The following is a 22676-nucleotide window of genomic DNA, read 5'->3' on the forward strand; positions in this document are numbered from 1 at the left end:
GGTAAAGTCAAATTTTCAATGGCAATATTTTAAACATCGATATGGGCACATCATTTCAACTGCATTATAATTCAGTTAACTTAGTTTAACTCTAATATAATACACAGAGTGTGTCCCATTAGACAATGATATTGTCACCTGAGGAGCCTTATTAAAAAATAAAATCCAGCACGTCCAAAGTTCCAGGATTACCAGGAAGACAGTTAGTAGTCCGTGCATTCACCATACAAACCTTGCCCTGTGTACTGCAGGGAATCTCTGTGGACTGTCATTGGCCGGTTGACTTAGTGATCTGAGAACTCTGACACTTAGACATGGCAGCGCAAACAAACGGAAAGAGAGCGCCTTCCTTCCGGGCGAGAAGGCGAGCACACCCGTTCATAAAACCATTTGTAAACATTTTTGTTTTGCAATCTACGCCATCATCCTCACAACCTGCTTGATCTTCCTGCCTTGGGTGTGGAAGCCAATTACAGCTTCATCTGTGTAGAATTAACTTTGTGGAGCTCACACCAGGGATTTGTCTGTCTTCGCTACTTAGATGTATGTCAGGGAAAACGCGGATGGCCCATGGAGCCGAGTGAAGGCACTGCGGACCGCAGACTTTCAGATTTACTCTAAATTTGTGTAAAACTGGCTATTGTTCTTGACAAATCTTAATGACCTTTTTTGCTTTTTTCCCCCTCTGGGTATGGGGAACTTGGGGGGCTCTTGGGGCCTCCTTAGGTGGCAGTGCACGATTACATCTGCAAAAGCCATGACACCGAGTCCAATGAATCCAGCTGTGACCCCCAGCAACAGGATGAAACTTTGGAGTCTGCAGTTGGCACAACTTCCCACATATCGGTATGCACCGTTTATCCCAATGGGTTTCAAGAGCTTTATCGCCATTTTCTCAGGCTCCCGGATGGCGCCATCATTGAGGTATGTATTATGGAAATACCAGAAGGCAAATGTTCTGTATGTTATAATTCATTAGTATATATTACATATTAATATATTAATTATATATCTTAATATATATATATATATGCATGTTTAAATGTGTGGACTCAAACCTGGTGTCAAACACGTCAGTATCACTGGGCACATAGATAAAACTAGTATGTGTAATACTGTAACAAGTTTAAAGCTGCCTTCTAGTCTTTGCCTACAAAAGAACATGAGAGAAAGATAATGAAAGTTTCTGTTTATAACCCTATTAGGGGAGAAATACCAGGAAAAATAAAAGGAAATCACTAAGAATCCTACTTGCGTCAGATTTAGTTAGGTGGTACTTACAAACATGAGTAGGCTGGCGGATGAACTCTCTGAGTCTGTACTTCAGGTGTGCACAGTCTTTCACTCAAAGGAATCCACAAACGGAAAAAGATGCTGGCATTTCATTGCTCCCCTAAGGAAAGTTATAAAAATATCTAAATCTCCCCATCTCTAAATCTCGAGGAATATTTTGAAAATGTCACTGGGGATTGAGCTCAAAGTCATGTTTTCTCATTGAAAAAATGTGTTAATTTTTCAGAAGACTGATTTTGAATTTAAAAGCTCATGTTATGTCAGATTCATAGAATCCAAATTTACAGTGATTTCCGTCCTGGGTGTGCTGCATTCACACAGATATTGCTTTAAGGGGCATCTGAAGAGATGTCAGGGTGGAAACGAAGGCTAGAGAGGAAAAGCCACACAGCCTGCCGGCCACTGAATCTGTCTGTCCCACAAAACTTGAAGCTGACCAAGACTCTGTGCTTTAAGACTGATGGGGGAAAAAATCAAAGAAACGAAAATAAATAAATAAAAACCTGTCACTAAGTCTTGAAGTTTCAAATTGTTCAAAGCCCAGTTTTGCAGTTAGGGTCTAGTAAAATATCAGCTCGAGGAACCTCACAGGCACACTCCTGAGAGGAAACACAGCAAAGTTCTCCGGGAAGCCAGCCCTCTTCCCTCCCTGGCCATGAGAGAAGGTCATGAGTGAATGTCAGTAAGACCACAGGTGAGTTAGTTCCCACTACATCCAACATGTCCCATGTGATCTTCAGAGTGGGGGCTGGCTGCTCTCAGCTCTTTTGAACGATCTACCTCAGCTTCTGAGACATTACTGTGGAAGTCTTTTTTAAAGAAAGAAAGAAAGAAAGAAAGAAAGAAAGAAAGAAAGAAAGAAAGAAAGAAAGAAAGAGGAAGGAAGGAAGGAAGGAAGGAAGGAAGGAAGGAAAGAAAGAAAGAGAGAAAACAGTATGAACTGACGTGATTTCACTTTTTAAATTTGCGGAAGTGTGTTTAAATAAATGCTTGCTACATGAACTGAAGTGGCGTGAACTGGGGGGCAGGGTGCACAGGTAGATTTTCTGCTCTACAATGTTATGCTTCTTCTATCACCTGGCTGTAGTGCCAGGAGGGAAGTGTCCTAGTCCCCTGAGCACAGCGGCCACCAGGGCCCTCCGTTCCCTCTCTCATTCTTTTGCTCCATAACCTTGGCTTAGTCATTTCTCGCTATGCCGCCTATTTCCTGATCTGTAAAACTGGGTTATGCATACTGATGTTACCTAGCTCTCGGGGGTTTGGCGTAGATTAATGAGATAACATCTGCAAGGCACTCTTAGCTCTTTTTCAAACAGTACAGTAAGGATCGCAAGGTATTGCGGACCTTGTCCAATTAAATGCGTTCACCCTTGTAAGCATTCCTACAAATAATGATAACATTACACTAAAAGCAAACTAAGCTTCCAGAAGGCCTGGGTGGTGGGCGGTAGGCACTAGAGCCCACTGACTCTTCTTCCTTTTGCTTTCACAACTTGCCTATCGCAGTAAGAAGCAGTGCACCCGAAAGTGGGCAATTGGTAGTTCTTTTTGCACAAATGAAATCCCAGCAAATAGAGCCCCTCCCCCATTGTTTATTCAGGTCACAGAATGTGCGCTGGCTCCTGCCCCCTCTTCTCCTGTGCTTGTGATAGACCCATTCAGGCTTTTCTTCGTCTGTGTCCTCTGCCATTCTTTCTACCAACAAATGTCCTTGCATTTTCCTAATGCTTACAGGAATGCTGGGTTAGCTTTTGCATACTTGCTCCTGGGATGAGTTTGGGTCCCCTAGGTGATAGAATCCTAGAGCTAATTGAGGAGTAGACACATTTCCTGGCAGTACCTGGCCCGCTCTTCATAGCTTTACCAGACTAATCTCTCTTCTGACCTCACAAAGATTTATATTACGAAAGATTTATAATTATGAATACTTCCCTCCTTCCCTCTTCCTCCTTCCTCTTCTCGCTTTCTTCCCCTCTCTTCCTCATCCTCCTTCATTCTCTTCTCTCTCTCTCTCTCTCTCTCTCTCTCTCTCTCTCTCTCTCTCCCTCCCTCCTCCCTGCCTCTTTTCTATTCCCATCTCTCCTACTCTCTTTTCTTTCCTCTATCCTTTCGAGAAATACACTAGCCTACAACACCAGCCCTGCTAGGTGTGCTATGGATCTCAAGAGCGAGAAAGCCTCGAATTGAAAGGGCTTTGAACCCGGTCTTTCAGAGTCGTAACAAGGAACACAATTTATGGTTTTTCAAAATATAAAGAAATCTCTAACGTCAGCAAACAGGTAGGTAGATGACAGTTCAGGCTTAGAAAAAGTCCCTTAAGCTTTTAAAGTGTTGGTTCCTAAATGATCGGAGACGTGTCCTAAGTCAGTGTGTCTGTGCTAGATACTGAGTTGACACTCAAATATAGATAATCAGGCTTTACTGAATCTAAATTCTAAACTGTGCTACTAGTGGACCTACCATTCTGTGGGGTCCTTTTCACTAGCCCTTTGGGGAGCCTGGACCAAGATAGGATGTGGACCTACTTACAGATGTGGGTGAATTTAGGCCATACTCCGGTCAGATATTCTGTATAATAAAAGAATCAGTCCACGGAGTCTGAGATTCATTTACAAACCAGACAGGACACTTAGTTCAAAATGGCAGTCTCCCTGCCCCCTACGCAACTTGAACTTTCCCCTTTAAGGTTTTATGGTGGCTTTTTGAAAGAGGGACTCTAGTGTCTCAGGTCCCCTTTGTATTGACAAAGCCATTATTTGTGCAGTAATGTGTCTCCTAAATCTGATAAGAAGTATAAGCCAGATATTAATCATTTCCCGTTTTAAAAAAAAAAAAATCCCAATTAAAGGTTAGCCTCTTGGCGTGGAAACAGTTACCTTCAAATCTATTTACCTGCGAAGATATTCCTTTTGAAAAGAACAATCTTTGCACAAAAGAGGTCAGAAACGGACTTTCTATGAAAACCTGTTTGTAGCGTTTTCCTGCCGGGCTTGTGCCCCAGGATGACAGTCTTTGGCTGTCCGGTGTGCTTTGTCTATTTTCTCCCTCTCCTATTTTTAGCAGCCTCTCTGGACTAGGTATATTTTCCCCGGGTTTCTAGTGAGTAACGTTTCATCTCTTTGTTCCGTAGATAGTGTATCTTCAGATACAGCACAAAGTTACTGTAAAGTTTTTTAGTTCCGCAAAACCTAGAAACCCAGGCAAGCCTGGTGGAGATTCATCAAGTTACAAATAAGCTTCCTGTTCCCAGGGTAGCAGTCGCAATTAAGAAAGTCCTTGGAGCATTGGTTGGGGTGGAATGGGAAAATGGATTTTTGTCATTAGAGGCGGTGTCGCCTGGTGGTCTGAGTGGGGAACTGGGAGCCAGGAACTCGGCGATCTAAGGAGGCCCAGCTCAGCCCTCCTGGAGGCTTCCGGCAAGCAGCTCGGGTCTCAGGAGGCCAACCTCACCTACTTTGAATCTCCCATCTGAAGAGCTCCTTACCCAGGGCCAGGGGATACGCAGCAGGAAGCCTGATTCCTTGCCTGCAAAATGAGAATATTAATACTTGCCTAAATAACAGATTAACCAATTAGTATTAGCATTCTGCTGATAGAAAACAGCAGGAGAAGGAAGGAGGGAAGAAAACCCAAACTCGATTTTATGATTAGATGGATTTTACTCAGCTGTGGGTGCTTTGACGAGCAGGGAACCCAGGGCCCACAGTGCAAAGAGCAAAGTACAGAGAGGCCGGAGCAGACACCAGAGGGAAGGCCTGGTCTGAAGGTCCGCGGGAAGTCTGTCCTTGAATTCAGTGATTTGTAGAATGAAAGTCCCAAATCATTGGGAGTTTCTCTGTTTGAAATATACGACATTAATTTCTTCCAGATATGATAATCAGGAGTATCGTCATTTCTCATGTAGTTGTTCTACAAATATCAACCTGTTCTAAGAACCCGGGGGGCGGGGTGTTGCATGACAGAGAGGCAAAATGGTTTTAATGAAGAGAAGGAATCACTAAGAAAATTCAGGAATGTGGGGCCTGTAGACAACATTCCTGAAGCTGAAGGAAATTGTTGGTATTTTGCATTTTCAGGAAGAAAATTGCCCCATTAGCTTCTCCCTTTGTTGAAAGACATTGCTGGGGGGGGGGGGGGTGCCGCTCTTGTGTGTCCTATTCTGCATAGCTTTACGTGGCCCCGAAGATTATTATACTACAATAAACTCACTCAAAAGTGGAAGAAAGAAGCATTTTCCATCCCTCAAATTTAGAGTCTTTGACCTTTTGTGTGCAACACCTGTACAGGAAGACACAGCCTGTCTTTTGAGCACATTATGCTTTTGTGACAATACACGCTGAAAGAAAACCTTAGCAGCAGACGGCAGTGGCTTCGAAAAAATGTCGCTACGAGTGTCAACTATACCAATAGCTTGTATTGCTGGCTTTCAGATTCAAACTTAATAATTGCAATTTCTATTGATTTTTTTTTAAAATAAAGTCCTTAATGTATTTTGCTTTTTCCTTTCAAGAAGACAGATTATCTACTTTGAATAAGCTGTAAAGTGTTGTCATTCGGTTCTGTCTAAAACTTAAGCACCCTTATGAGCTAGATACTAAAGACTAGACTATAAGAACTCAATAGAATGCAATTACCAGGTAAGTATTGGGATATGATTGTCCTGACAAACCAGAAGGAAAAGTCTTGGGCAGATATATTTACCAATTATTTAGTTCGATTTGACTTTAACGCTCCTCAGAATAGCACCCGGGAAACAGATGCTACCTGCACATACCTATCAGAAGAGTGTTTTTGCAGTAGTTAAGTCAGCATAACTCGCTCTGCTTTTCTTGTCTTCCACAAGACCAGGCAAGACAGCTCTCACATCAAATTTGTCTCACCTTTCCTGGTATTTTTTTTTTTGGTATGTGTGTTTGTAACACTGAGAAAACTATACAGCGAGATTTAAACACATCCCTTAGCCTGTAGACCCCTTTTAAGGAGCGCAGTCATTTATTTTAAAAAGCTGCTTCGATTATCAGGTGAAAATACTTCTCTGGGCCAGACCGTCCTTACCACAGATGTGCATACTTTCCTTAGGAAAGCACAAGGATTATTTTGATTCTGTTTACTGTAGACGAACTTGGGCTCGTGCTATGTAGAATGATTTTTAATACACTACGGATTTTTCATAAAGAACTGGCATTGCTCAATCCTATATTGTGTCTGTTTTGTTTGTACTCATATTTCTCATATTTCTGGGCAATCAGTCTTTAGAAATTCCTGTAATCTACAAATTCTCTGCATACAAGAAATAAATTTATATATGCCTACCAATTTGTGCATATAAGAGAAAAATAATCCACTTTCTCAACTTACTCTTGAATACATAATGAGCACAATATTAGATTTCCTTTGAATTGCCAAGTCATCTGAAATTATAAAATCTGTAGTAAATAATTGTTCTACTGCATTCATGTCTACCAAAAATATAGATGTGTGCTTGTTATATTGGAAAGGAAAACTTATCTGGATTCTAAATCATAAGAATTATTTTAAAAGGCATTTTAAAACCGTTTTGAAATAGTCCAAAAGTCGCCTTAACATAAGAATTAAAATAGGTGGTTAAAGATTTAATACAAACATTATACAAGTAGGAAACTAAATCTGTAGTACACAATTTACAAATATTAGATGCCTTAAATTGATTAAAGCAAATTTCTTTTAAAATTTGTTTATTTTTCCCATACTAAACTGAATTTATAAAAAGATATTCAGGATAACAAATGGGAAAAAAAAGTATACACTTCTATTACATTATTAACCTCAATTTATTAAACTACTAGAGAAATCTCCGTGATGTAATATTACAAATAAACTTGGAATTCATAAATAAGAAGGTTACCGTTTTAAAATAAGTGGTTTCAGGATGTGCAGTTTTTAATCTTACTCCACTTGACAAGGTTGCCTGATACTAATTTCTCGAAGGATCACAAAATTCACTCCTGATTAAAGGCAAAAACAGAGCCCCAAACATATTTAGATCTTCTGATAACTGTATGTAGAAATGTTTCCTAAGATTTTTATGCATTTTTTCAATGGTCCAATATTTAACCAAGAACTAGCTAGAGACAGATCGTTTCTCTTTAAGGATTAATAAATATTAGTTCCTTGATCTTCCCTGACAGAACAGATTTCCCATAATTGTCTGAAATAATTATTTAATGACAAAATAGAACCACATATAAAGCCTTCTATGAAAACAAACCTCAGTTGCTTTGCCTCAGCTTTATGAACCCATCTTCCGAGTGATATTTAGCATTACTAACGGTTCCCAAACAGTGATATAAACTCACATAAGTTTATTTTATGCACGAAATCCCATCCAGTATGCCGAGTGACACTTGAAAGGACTGAAATAGTAACGCTGGCTTATTTTTCTGAAGCAATCTTGACACTAATGCTGAATTACAGCGTGGAAACATCTAGCGGTTTTACCTTTATGAGAAAAGGCTTTTTACATATTTAACATAATCACGAGGAAAATAAACTAGAATTATGTATAAAGATATGTACAGTGTAACCAAGGGGCATTTATATTCCCCTGTAGAATACTTACAATGATTTTATTGCCACTTTGTGTCATTTTCTAAAGGATTTACATACAGCCAGTAAACAAACCAGACATTAGATTTAAAGCGACAGCTGCTCCTTCGGCAGCAATACTCAGATATTTAATCTTAAGAACCGTGACTATTTCCCAACCGAGGAGAGTGCCCTTTTGCAAACATGAAAGCGCTGTGTACCTGGGCTTTTGACTTTTGCCTCTGTGATGGCTGGCCCAGCCACCTGGACCATTGGCTACCTCTGCTTAGTGGGAGAGCAAGGTGCAAGCGTGTGTCCTCTGCTCCTTCACTTGAGTGCTTTACGTCTTCGGACACGAACCTTCTTCTTTGAAAGTCATGTTTAGAAAGGACTGAAAGAGCTTGAAGGGGCTTGAGACCACATATGAACAACAATGCCAACCAACCAGAGCTTCCAGGGACTAAGCCACTACCCAAAGACTATACATGGACTGACCCTGGGTTCCAACCTCATAGGTAGCAATGAACAGCCTAGTAAGAGCACCAGTGGAAGGGGAAGCCCTTGGTCCTGCCAAGACTGAAGCCCCAGTGAGTGTGATTGTTGGGAGGGGAGGGTGGTAATGGGGGGATGGGGGAGGGGAACACCCATACAGAAGGGGAGGGAAGGGGTGAGGGGGATGTTGGCCTGGAAACCAGGAAGGGGACTAACAATCGAAACGTAAATAAGAAATACTCAAGTTAATAAAGATGGAAAAAGAAAGAAAGTCATGTTCATTTCACATGTGACAGAAAGAATCATATTATCTCCATCAATCATAACCAGATTGATGCTTTAGCCTGATTTGAACACACTCTTTGCACTACTGTGCTGCAAGTGGCTGCTGATTTCCAGCTCGCAGAGCCATCGTTGATTTACCTGGGCCTCCAAACACTGCTAGTTTCCTATAGACAGTGAACCGGGTTTGGGAATACAGGAGCCCTATATTCAGTGGAAGACTGAAATTCAAATCCATGTGCAGAATACCTTTTATATTTAATTCTGACTTCTTGCCTATGGTTACAATGTCTTTTGAAGCTTTACCGGTATCATGTATTTTGGGCCTTTTTGAAATAATCCGTCCCAGGAACTCTATCATAAATAATGTCAACTTTGTCTTTCCAGTTCCAATTGGGGCTATGCTTACTTCTACCAGCAAGCACTTAGCTCCCTCCCTCCAGAAGTGCTTAGTCAGTACTTCCTTAAGACATGCAGACACTTCTTTCTACCAGGGAGGACCGGTCCTGCTTTGAGTATAAGACAGAAGGAGTTCGGGTGGCATGGACTGCAGTGCTATCCTCATTGAACACCAGTCTTGTGTGTCTGAAAGAGCCCTTAGACACTGCCTGGTGGTCCTGGAGAGGTATCTGTGACTGGATTTTAGCAGTTCACCACCATAAGCATTAACACCAGCCTACAGAAGCCCCACATCAGTGCCCCTGAGGCTTTAGCTTCAGTCATGTGGTAGGTTACAACAAGATTTCCTCCGGAAAGGTTAATTCTGAAGTATTTCACAATATCTTGTGACTGTTACTTTTATGGCTGAGTAGAATTTAGGGTTCTGTTCTTTGTTATTTTCACTAGAGACCCATATTATTTTAAAAAGGTGGATCCTGAAACAAAGTATATGGAAAGTATAGATGTGTGTGTGTGTGTGTGTGTGTGTGTGTGTGTGTGTGTGTGTGTGTGTGTGATGTATATGTACCTATATGCACATCTACCTAACAGAAATATGATCACACATATAACCTAACTGTAGCAAAGGAAATGACCACCTAGCATTTTGGTCCTGTGGGTATCTAACTATACTTTCTGTAACTCAATCAGATTACACTGTTTGAAATACAAAATAACATGGTATCACAGCACACTGCGCACTGGATTTTGCCTTTGAAAGATGCTACTGTATTTGATGAGGCATTTTTTTTTCTCTCCTAATTTTTTAAAGTGATAATGTGTTTGTTTTCTGGATACATCTTTTCCCTATGATTCGACAGAATCCACAAAGGAACAAAGGCAACTATAACATTTGTAACATCTTTTGGGCCAGGATATTTGTTTGAAATAAATAACTGTAGCAACCAATCCAAATTAAAAGCAGCCTAAGGTCTCTCTGAGGTCACATTGCAGCTAATGGAAAACAAAGTATCTTTAGGCTGAGCTAGTCCTGAGTGGCACCAAAATGTTCCTTTAGCAGTTGTGGTCCTAGCTAGTCACCATTTTATTCTCTCTTCCTTAAATAAACCTGACAGCTAAAAATATATGTGTACATTTGACACATCTCAGGCGGGCATGGCCAGCACTTGTAGGAAGTGTATTTCGGTACTTTCTCTGGTATCTGTAACAAGGGCTATCAGAGCACTTGTAATTGTCTGAGCCAATTAGAAGAATATGTGGAACTCAAAATCTATAGTTGCTAGTTTCTGACCACAAGCAGGAATTATCCAGATAGGAAGCAGGGTTCTTAAACCTGCAGCAAACAATAGCACCACAGCCATCCCTGCCTTCTCACCCAGTGCTTCTCAGCCTCCCTAATACTGTGACCCCATAATGCAGTTCTTCATGATGTGGTGACCCCCAAACATAAAATTATCTTCATTGCTACTTCATAGTAATAATTTTGTATTGTTATGAATCATAATTTAAATATTGGGGTTTGCCAGTGGCCTTAGGTGACCTCTATGAAAAGGGGTCATGCATGACCTACAGGTTGAGAGTCATTGTTCTAACTCAAGCACCTATGACTGTTTAGGAATCAGGCAGACTTAATAAGGAGCTACCTCAACAGTTTCTTCCTTAAACTAGGAAGCAAGGGTTGATGTTGTTATTCCATTCCTAAATAACAATTGCAAATGACAGGAGAGAAATGGCCCTGTCATTTAGGAGTCACAACTCTGGTGAGGACGCAGTGCCATTTACCTCAATGTTTGCAGTATATGCTTCAAGAATTCTCAGCCAAGTTGGTTAACAACTCTCACTCGGAAATATCCTGCAGCATACAGGGAAAACTCTAGAGCTATGATGCTGGTTTGTACTTCTAGACAAGTTCAGATGAAAGAACTGAGAAGCTGTCTAACAGCTGCTTCGGAGTCCCCGATATTTCCCAGCACATTTCTCTGACGAAATGGCATGTGCACAGACATCGAAACGTATATAAAAGACAACAAATGTAGGAGACCAGGAACCGAAGTTCCTAGAAAACAACATTTCGCATGTCTGTCAAAACTTCTACAATATTGACAAACCGAATAGAACTCTATGAGAATGGAGAACTGGAATATTGTAGACTTCAGAACCAAATTTTCTTGGGTTAGCTTAACCCTCTTCATAGCCAGCATTCATTGTCCTCTGTGTCTGACTTAGTTCCTTTTGACTATCAGGAAAAACCTTTGCAATTTATTTGCTTCTACCAAGCTTGAAGCTACGAGTGACATCAGATAGCATCTGAGACCAAAAGCACAGAGTCTCCAGTTTGTCATAGCCTGTGTATCCGATCATCCCACCAATGTGTTTGGGAAATGCCTCTTTTCCTTTGTTGCTATAGAAACTTCACAAAGCGGTGTTGTTGGGATGTGTAGTTGGCCTACGTCTGTATTGCTGGGCCATCCGCACTCATGTTTTACTTAATGATAAACTGCCTTCCCTTTGGGTGCTAGAACCATGGGTGAAGGACTTGCTGCTCAAGCTAAGACCAGACTTAGTCTGAAGACCAGGTTGACCTTGAACTCAGGGATCTACCTGCCTCTGCCTCCCAAATGCTGGGATTAAAGTCATGTGCCACCACTGCCTGTTACCTATCATTTTACCTATTCTGTGGTACAAATCACAGCTCTCACCTCCTCAAGAAGAGGGAAGGGCAGTTTTCCTTAAGTTACATGTGTGTATGTGCGTGTTGTGCATGTGGTGTGGGTATACGTGGTTGGAGACCAGTGTTGAAATAGGGTGTCTTCTCTAGTTTTTCTTCTTATATATTGAAGCAGGTCTTTCACTTGGGCCCAGAGCTTGCCAATTTAGCTAGTTTAGCTGGTCCCCTTGCTCTAGGGAGCACCTAACCTTGTCTACAAAGTGCTGGGATTACAGGCAGACACGAAGGCACAACATACACATGTGCATATGTAATTTAAAAGATATTGTCCTTTACTCTCTATGTGAGGTAAGAGCTGTGGTTTATACCACAGAATAAGAAAAAAAAATCAGAGATCCCACGAAGTGGTGGGACACTTGGCACTTGGGAGGCAGAGGCAGATGGATCTCTGAGTTCAAGATTAGCCTGGTCTACAGAGTAAGTCCTAGGACATCCAGGACTACACAGTGAAACCCTGTTTCAAAAAACCAAATAATACATACACGCATACATACATACATACACACACATATATACATACATACATACATACGTACATACATGCATGCATACATACATACATACATAAGATGGGTAGAAAGTGAAGGGAAAGAATTTAATTTCAGGTGGCAGTGGGTCACTTACATTCAGAGTGGGCTGAGCAAGAGACATTACATGAAACAGGAAATTCATGGAGAGGAGCAAATATCCAATCTGTCTCTCCTTAGTCATGAAAGAATTTGTTAAATCAAATCAAAATGGATGGCGGTAGCTGTTTGGTGGATTGGCTGAATCTGGATGGCAAAGTCAAATCCCTTCTCCTTTTAATCTGTTCTGGCTGAAAATATTTCCTCCGTGTGCTACACCATCCCATCTTTTTTCCTTCTCAGTGTTCACTTTCAAAAGTAAAATTTCTCTTCCTAGTATTTCACTTTCCTACCCTGGAAAGAGGCATGATGATGGGCTAGCTGCAGGATTCAGGAGCTCATTAGAGGATGGAGGAGTTATTCTAGAGAGGAAAAATAGTTCCTGCTACCAAAGAAGAGCTTGTCAGATATAGAGATGTCCTCTTTGCTATCCAGAGAAATTCATTCAATTTGCCAATTTGATCTATAGTTGTGGCTCCCTGCCTTGCTGCCATGGACAAACTCTTCATAAAGGGGTCAACTTTGGGGGAATATACCTTCAGCATAATGCTTGGAAGTACAAGATACATTCGAAATGCAGGATACATATGAAGTCAAGGACCTTGGTGATTATGATAAAGAGTCCAGGAATAAACCCAAACTGTGTATCTGGGAGTTCAGTCAGTCCTGTGTCTACAAAAACATCTCCAAGGACAACAACTTCCCTCCCACAGAAATATTAACCTATGTTCCTTAGACAGAGTGCTTTTTTAATACATTTCACCAAGGTAAATGCTGATTTTTAAAATTATTGTTCCTTGATTTATCTTTTCTGAGACATGGTCTCACTGTGTAGACCAAACTCTCCTCTAACTCCCATCATCTTTGTCCTGAGTGTTGGACTATAGGCATGTACCATAACACCCATCCTTATAAACAGTGTTAAAGGCCAAAGATGGGAGCTTAAGTTTGGCTGTGTGTGTGTGTGTGTGTGTGTGTGTGTGTGCATGTATATATGTGATTGTGTGCGAGTGATGCCCATAAATGGCAGAAAAGGGCATCAGATCCCCTGGAATATACTTGCTACTGTAAGCCAATATGTCATTATATGTGGGTACTTGAAACAGAACCTGGATTTTCTGCAAGAAAAATACTCTTAAGCATTGAGCTAATTCTCCAGCTCTCAAGACTGGTTTTATTTTTGATGTATACAGTTTTGGTTTCAGAAGATTAGAAAATTCACTCTCTATATGTTTCTTTGTATTCTGTATCCTACCTGTTTCTTTGTATTCTTTGGGGGGCCATTATCAAATTGTTGCAAAGGTTAGAGATGGACTGGCCTATGAAATCTAATCCATGAAATTCTTGTTAGGACAACAGTGTCTATTTAGAGTTTTCCAAGCCACAGCTTCCTTTCCTCCAGGGGATAACGGAAGAAGTAGACAGTGCTCTTTGCCACTCCACTCAAGTATTTGTCATCTTATCAACACTCTTCAGGTGTTTGGTGACATCAGTGCCTTGAGGTTTGTCCCCAGTGAAGTGATCCCCGCTGTTGAGAAGCACATACGAGAAATGGACACTGTGCAGAGAGAAATCTTTGCTTCTGCCCAAGAGGAAGGAGAAGTCTCTGTGAAGATAAAAGGTACTTTTCTCTATTGATTGAGCACTGGGTCATCACTATCGGTGATCATTCTCACCCAGAAGGAATCCCGACTCAGGTTCTTCTTATTTCAATAGTTTCTCTGTGAGATGGTGAACTTTCTCTCCCATCCCAGTGCCTTATGGTGCCCACTCTACAAGAGTGGATCATGGATGGAGGTTGCTGACACAGAAGCAGGCCCTGGGCTTTGAGCTTTGAGGGGAGATAGGATGACATTGATAGCATATTTGGACATGACTTTTATTTTCCTTGGGTATTCCCACTTGCTTGTTTTTCAAGTGGATGGAATAAGGGAGACGTCTACAGGATGTCGATTAAACATGCCTAAAAATTCCCTTCTTCTTGAATTTTTTCACTGAAAAAATTCAGCTGAAAATTTTCACACTTGTTTTTCATGAAAGGAACTTTATGGGGGGGAATTAAATATCAACAATAAACATTCCAAGTCTCATAAGTGAGTTGAGCTTATATTTTGTATTCTAGGATAACAGCAACCAAGCCCCATTTGGGTGACTTGGATGGGGCTTTTGAAATTTATTTCAACTCTTAAAATCGATCAAACAGCATCCTTCCTTTTTACTGCCTGGACAATCTCTTTTCTTCTTCCTGTATTCTTTTCTCACTTTCTGTTTCAACTGAAGGTTTGGACTGGAGTTTGTTATCACATGGATAAGTGATCTACCCAAAGGTTTATAGATTATAATAAACTTGTACCATTAAGAATCCCTGACCTGATCATACAGTAATGAGTGCAGTGGGCAGTTAGCCCTGTGCCCTTCCTTGGCATCTCTAAGAAAGGCTGATAAATTAAAAGTACATCTTCCAAATGGAAGACAGTGCAATTTATAAAGGGCATGACTGATACTTATAATGAGAAAACATGATATGTATCTGATCCTACTGGCTTTGTTTTTCAGTCTCTGTGCCAGTTATTGTCTAACTAGCATGTCAGAACTCCCTCTGTTGATAGGCCCACATACACTGTAATTCTTAGCCTTGATGGTTATTAGGCCAGCTTACATATATTCATACCTCTGTCAATATATCTCAACTAGGTAGAAACTGGGAGATATTCCTAGTGCTGCACAGAAACTAATAAATACTCACTTAAATGTAGTTTAAACCATTGTATCTGCTCTTTGTAGGCAAGTGGACTCTTCTTACAGATCCTTACATATCCCTCCCTGTCATTGACCTCACTGTCTTCTGCTACTCCCACTGTCCCTACTGATATCCCTGACTATCCAGATGTCTATGCCCACAGTGTCATGACAGCTGGGTATACAGATCACAAACTTTTATTCTTCCTATTAACACATGCACATGCGCTACCTCAAACAGCACTCTTTCAAATGTATTCTTCTATTAACGGAAATTAGAACAGAGTTGGCAGAGGCTCAATAGAGATTTTCTGCTTGAAAGAGATGTGAGGAACCTAGTTGGCAGGGTGAAGTTGGATCCAGGTCTTTATTGTGTATCACAGAAGGTGAGAGCAACCCCTGAATGATCTAGAAATATTAAAAATAAATTGTGTGATAAACATATATCTGAACAAATATACATCTGAGCAGAAAGACATTTATATGCATGTGGATGTTTGCATCTGCAGCTGTATTTCATTTAATTTTTAGGTCAAGGTTATGAGTCAAATTCAGTTGAAAAGATAGCACGGCATCCTTCACTGAGCATCCACTGGCTTAACTGAATTACAATCTCCTTGGCCTGACACTTGTGATTGACAAGGTTTTACTATAATTTAAACTCAGTGCAGGCAAGAACAATTCTCTGCTTTATTTGTTCTTACACTCAGTTAATAACAGAGCGTCTTATCGGATGAAAGAAACAAATGGATGTGGGAAACGTCACTTAAATGTTTTCTTCATGAGCTTTAAGACAGTCACCTAAATGAGTAGAATGTATCAGCAATCAATCAATTGTTATTTCTTTTTTCTTTTCTGTTTCTTTTAGGAGATTATTAACCCAGCTGGAAAAATGAGCACAATTAAGGACCACAGTTTCTGTCCTCTGATGGGTACTGGGAACATACTCTTCCTTAATCATCTAACGCATTGTTGAAAAATGTGGTTCTTTTGTGATTTTTCAAATGGCAGTTTGTAGGATATTTTGCTTCTGTTGTTTTTTTTATCATTTTGCTTTCCTTACCTTTACACGAATGTCACCGAACATTTGGGAGTAGGTAACATGTTCTGCATTTGCATTTGTGGAAAGCTTGGCTGATGCCGTATTTATGTAGGGATGTGGTAAAGATTCGCAGAAATGATTCTCTGAGTTCTCGCTCCTTATTAAAAAGAACCTTTCTGATGCTCACGTACACTGCCATGCAGCTCATTAATGGAATAAGAATCTTGATACCATCAACATCAGAGCTAATCTGCACATTTGCACGAGGACTGAAAGAGTCTGCTTAATTTTTTTTTCTTGCCGAGGATGTTGGTGTTCTGTCAGGTTCTCAAGGAAAAGAGAGGAAGGAGAAGGATGGGAGCCTCCATCCAGATGCCTCTATCTTTGGTGGTCCTTTGTGAACTATAGTAATGATTCTGTGACTATAGAGAGACGAGACTTGTATTTGCAAACAGATGCTCTGCAGAGCAGAGCTCTAATGTGGCAGACACAGTGCCCTTAGGAAAGAGTGCATATTTATATACAGTTCAAAGGACTATTTCAAAATTAAAGATAGGTTTCTAGGGGACTATATATCTGTAAATTGAGTCGTCAGGGTCTTTTTTTTCTCCTTTAGCCTACTGAGGATAATTTATGATGCTAATAATTAATTTTTCAAGACTGTATTAGCAAAATAGTATCTATAAGTTATGCATATATTTTCTGTGATTTCACTAGAATCTCTCTTTCGTAGAGACACGTACTAATTGTTCTTTAATTTGATCTTTTTTTTATCACACTACAGATTGAATTATAATTAGAAACTATAAATAAAAAAATCTTTTATTGACTCACTTTTGCTATCACCAATGTGCACTTATTGCTTGAGCAGATTATCTGAAACTTAGTTCTGAGAAGGAATAAAAATATGAATAAAAGTGACAACATTATATGCTCTTTGTATGAAGTCTGGTAACAATAGATAGATCATGCAACATGTCAGTTAAGGAAGAAGATGAAAAATGAGCGATTTCCTTCCTTTATTTAAACATGGTGCGGTGTTATGCACAGCATTAAAATCAAATTAATTCCCACGTCAATGACCACAGCATGGACACTTGTGATCGGAAAGTCGAGTCTTCCTTGGTCCTCAGTTTTCTTAGATAAATCAGCTAATAGAGCTTGGATAAATAGAAGGAATGGCTTTGATGCCTTTGCAGCATCTCCGTTTTATAAATGTCTGCTCAAGATATCTTCTAAATAGCATTTCCTAAATGCTTCAATCATTCTCCGTCATATACACTTAGGTGAAGCATGACCCATTCTGTGACATCCTTCCCAGATGGTCAACTTGCTTAGCTTTAAATTCTTCCGGGGGGCGGGGAGTGGCTATTTCCAAAGGTAACTTTTACAAAATTCTTCCAATGGTTTAGAATGACATTGATTAGGTTTCGGGATTTTGCAAGAGCTGCTGACAACACGGGCAAGGCCCATGTCAGTGGGAGACGCAGCCTCAGGACTCAGGAGCCACTAAGTAACAGGAAGCAAGTTTATTTGCCTTTTGTTTTAATCTAAAATATTTGCTTTTCATTCTGCACAATTCACATAGATTTTTCCTTTCTGGGACAGACATGGAGTTGACCTGGGTGAGAATAGGTACATATATGGTTGAAAAAAGTGACACTGACTGCTGGCATACAGTGAACAAAATACTTTCTTATGAAAAAATTAAAAATATCTTGCTCTGAATGCTTTTGATCTTATATAATAGCAAAAATTCACCGTTCACCTATCCATCTTTCTTTTTTTTCATAATAATAGCTATTTATTGACTTCAGTAAAAACATAGGCAGTACTCCATGCTGCTAAATTATACCAAGATTATTAATTGTTTAATTGTTTATGGTTGTAGAGTTTTTCTGTTATCGTAGTATGATGTCTTAAATTACTAGCCATTTCCCTGCTATTTTCATATGCCACTTCTGTTACATAAGACGCACATTTAGTCATCTTTCCCACCCAGAAAATGGTGTGTGTGTGTGTGTGTGTGTGTGTGTGTGTGTGTTTCATGTTAGCTTTGAGTCCTCCCATACTTGAATAAATTCCTTCAGTCCACATAGTTCACTTATAAATCAGGGCTATCTGGTCCTTAAAAGAATGCCACTCAGGATGATTTGCTGGCAATGTGGGGAAAGGGTACCAATAGAATTAGCACACCAGGGAGAGGAATACTGGACCTAGTTACAGATGTCTGAAGGATCATCACACACTGTTTTTCTACTTTTGAGTCGCAATATGAGTTTTCACAGCAATAAACTGAGTAGTTGGTGCAAAAGACATAAGCAAAAAAAAGTAATATTAGGTAGCCATTAGAGTCATATATTCAGTTAATAAATAGTAATGTGAGGAAATATTTAGTATATAGTATGCAAAAACACCATGTGGGACAGTTATACTTTGATTCCTCTTATAAAAAATATGTTTTTTATAGAAAGAATCGAAAGGCCACACAGATATATTAAGATTATCTACTTGGTATTGACATGGTATGATTGATGATTTTATATTCATTCTAATACTATCCCATATTTTCTATATGCTTCAGGTTAGGTCATGATGCTTTTATAATCCTCACTGAGACAAACGTCTCGAGTGTGAAAACCACCAAAGAGAGAAGAAAAAACCCATGCTATCACCTGTAAAATTAAAAGTTGCATTGTGATGTTGCTCAGAATGTTTTCTTTCCAGATGATGATTGAGAAGCTAATTTAAAAAAAAAATGGTGCCAGGTACCACAAGAGTAACAGAACTGTGCTGTTTTCTCGGGTTTTGTTTTTTTACTTTTTTTTTTAATGGAGTGTGCTGGATGTCTCTACAGTTTTGTTCAGATGACTGCAGAACCTGGAAAAGCTGTTGCTGCTGTTGATGCATAACACACTGCTATTATTGGTCTTTTTATATAAATATAAATATATATATATACAGATATATAATTTGAATTTTTTGAAACTTTACCTGTGCTGTCAACTTTCGAAAAAAGTATCCCCGTTTACTGTGTTGAGTTGGCACTGTACAGAAATTAACAGCCATATTGGTCTAGAAATGTTGAACTTAAGTTTTTTCCATTTGTACAGGGGTAACACACTGTATTAAATATGTAAGGTCTTATATACGTGGGTTTGATTACAAAAACTAATAAAGTATTCTCTAAATTAAAAAAAAATAAATAAAATGTCTGACAAAAAAATAAGAGAATCAAAAAACGTAGATAAAGGTTTCATTGGAACATGGACAAGTATAGAAGTGAAAGGACCGTAAAGATAGTTATGTGTGTATGTGAACATGTGTGTACATGTATCTTGTATGTGTGTTACTGTGTGCTTGTGTGTGTATGTGTGTATAATTTTTTTTGTTTTTGCTGTGTGTATGTGTTGTATGTATGTGTGTAGACCTTCTGTGTATGAACCAAAGACAAAGCCCTCAAGCGCTTTTAGGTTTAGTTGCTTGTAATCACTTTGTATTATGGACATGGACCAAGTTGGCCTGTAGAGATGAGGAGACATTTTCTGCATTCTTGAAGATGATAAAAACCTCACTTAAAGAGACGAAGCTCACAGGCCAGGAATGGAACAGAACTGAGGAAAAGTAATGTGGCAAGTGGTGACGCCCGCGTTCCATATCTTACCACTGTGACCAGTGGATATGTCTGAGCTTAGTTTCTCTTTGGTCTTGAAACATATAGGATTGTATTTACATTTTCTTATAAATAAGATATTTGCAAAAAAAAAAGTTGCATTGTACTTTTGAACACCACCTGCCCCAGAGGGATGCTTAGAATGGTATTCTAGAACAGTTTAAAGAAAATGCTCCTATGAGCTTGAAGTAGCAATCTATAAACAACAGATAAGGCCTGTGAGCAAGCGGCAGAATGATGAACCAAAATGGAAATCAGAGGGGGGAATGATTCCCAAAATTGGAGAACTTGTCATAGAGTCAACTGTAGCACGTTTCAGAGGACAGAACTGATGCTGCAAATAGATAGATAGATAGGTAAGTAGCTAGACAAATAGATCAATCAATTGATAGATCGATAGATAGATGATAGATAGATAGATAGATAGGTAGATAGATAGGTAGATAGATAGATCTATAGATAGATGATAGATAGGTAGATAGTTGATGGTAGATAGATAGATAGATAGATAGATAGATAGATAGATAGATAGATAGATAGAATTTGATAGATATGGAAATGGAGAGATTGATTGATCAATAGATATGATAGATGATAGATAAATAAATGATAGATATAGATGATAGATAGAATTTGATAGATATGGAAATGGAGAGATTGATCAATAGATATGATAGATGATAGATAAATAGATGATAGATAGATAGATAGACAGACAGACAGACATAGATGATAGGTAAAAAGATGATAGATGGCAGATATAGATGGTAGATAGATGATAGACAGACAGACAGAATTCCATTGTTTGAAAGCATTTTCCCTACTGTCTTCCTTGTCTCATCTCCGCAGCCCATGTCTTCTCCCCTCACAGGCTGTTTCCATTTCCCTCTCTTAGCCATCTTGTGCCCTCCCTCTCACTCAGCTTCATTCCTGTGCTGGCCCACTGCCTTCCCTCCATGCTTCCTCGGCTCCCGTTTCTCTCACCATTCATTTCCTCTTATCACTTGAAGAAACCACAGCCCTGGTTGAGCCACCTGGGCCTAATTTGTGCCCACTCCCAGGCAATTAAATGCAGCTGTAGAAAAATGGACATTGGCATGAATTTGACTTTAAAATTCTTACTGGAGCTCTCAAGGGACCTTTGGGGCTTTCAGGTAGTCACATTCTGTCTTCTTATTTCATTGAGCCTGCAAGGATACTGTGATTGTGTCATATTTTACCATCTCTTCTCAAGCCTGCAATACTTTTCTACAGCTCCATCTACCAGTAATGAATGGGCAGTGTACTTCCCTGGGAAAGTTGCGGCAATTACCATGACTAATGCCTGTTGAACACAGCATTCCCTACACCTGGCATGCTGCTGTGCAGAGAAAGGCTGGTTTCATTGTTCATGCATTGGCGTGAGGCAGGGGTGGGGTTACAGCAAGTGACCTTTGGGCCTTATTGGTTAGGATGAAGCAAGATACTCACCAGCTGCCAGTGACTAATATAGACTCCAGAACTGTGGGAAATTCATTTCTATTCTTTACAAATTATCCAGTCTAGGGTGATCTGTGATCACAGCAAAAGGCACGAGTAAAACCTAATTACTTACATTTATGTTTCTAGCACTGATAATGATTGAAAAACTTTAGATAGAAATCTCAAGTGTCTAACGGACATCTCCACTTGGAATAAATATTTCAGTGAAAACAAAGTCCACTCAACAAACCATTTTCCTCTCTAAACTTCTTTCTTCACATTCTCATGCAACTCAGTTGATGGGCGATTAAGTTTCCATTTGTTCAAGTCAGAGTTTTGGTATTATCCTGTGTTGACGTGGACAGGCTAGATGACAGGGTCGTGACAACCACCACCCAAACTGCAGTGCCTTGCAGTAGCAAAGGTTCTGCCATACTGCCTCCACATCAAGGAGGGAGCTTTGCTCTGTGTCATAGACACCCTCCTGGACCTAGGCTGATGAATGCATCATATGGAGAATTAATTTGACCTTAAACTTCCTCTTGCGTATTATACACACTAGGATATGGTAATTATATATTGCGATGTGTTTCATTTAAACATTTTCTTACATGCATATAATATATTTCACTCACATTCATCCTGTTACCCTCTCTATCCCAGTTTAATCCATCTAATATTTGTCCAAGCAAGTTGTCAACTGAGTAGGTAAGTTTGAACGGGCCATCCTCTTACCAGAAAACTAGACTCTGTGAACTACTAATGACTCCAAGAGTTGGCCACCGTATTCGCCAGCTTTCCGTTACTATAACAAATATCTAAACTAGTCAACTTAAAAAGAGGAAAAAGTCTATTTTGTTTCTGCTCATAGTCTGTGGGCCTTCTTGATGTTGGGTCCATGACAAAGCAACGCATCATGGTGCATAATTCCCAGAAGAGCACACTTGTCAGTGGTTCATCTAATGGCCAGACAAAAAAAGAACAGGGTTAGTGTTCCATTGTGTTTTTGGAACCCATCCTTAATAACAAGAAGACCTTCCACTGTGCGAGATTCTTTTGTATTGCTTATTTTTAAAAATTAGTCAACATACACTGCATTTAATTTGACTATAAAACATTTATTTTGTTGATTCTCTGCCTTCTCCTCTTCCATTCCTCTGAAAAATCTTCTATCAGCCCACCCCAGCCTCCTTCACACTTTAATGTCACATGCCTTTGCCCCTCTTTCTTCAATACCTCCTTATCTCCTCTAGTAGTTTCCATACTTGTTTCATATCCTATATATACAATCATCTCTGCCTATATATATGTATACACACACACACACACGCACACACACACACACACACACACACACACACACCATACACATAATAT

General features: G+C 39.6%; 1 protein-coding gene across 1 annotated transcript in view; it reads left to right on the top strand.

The window, feature by feature from the left end:
* Positions 1–16997, top strand: part of Ofcc1 (orofacial cleft 1 candidate 1) — a 306918-nt gene extending 289921 nt beyond the window's left edge. The window contains 3 exon segments of the mRNA XM_039096372.2: positions 727–924; positions 13861–14005; positions 15992–16997. Coding sequence (XP_038952300.1) covers positions 727–924; positions 13861–14005; positions 15992–16002 — 354 coding nt within the window. The 3' untranslated portion in view covers positions 16003–16997.
* The last annotated feature ends 5679 nt before the right edge of the window (positions 16998–22676 follow it).

Source organism: Rattus norvegicus, chromosome 17 (assembly GCF_036323735.1).
Source record: "Rattus norvegicus strain BN/NHsdMcwi chromosome 17, GRCr8, whole genome shotgun sequence".
In the NCBI taxonomy this organism is placed as follows: domain Eukaryota; kingdom Metazoa; phylum Chordata; class Mammalia; order Rodentia; family Muridae; genus Rattus; species Rattus norvegicus.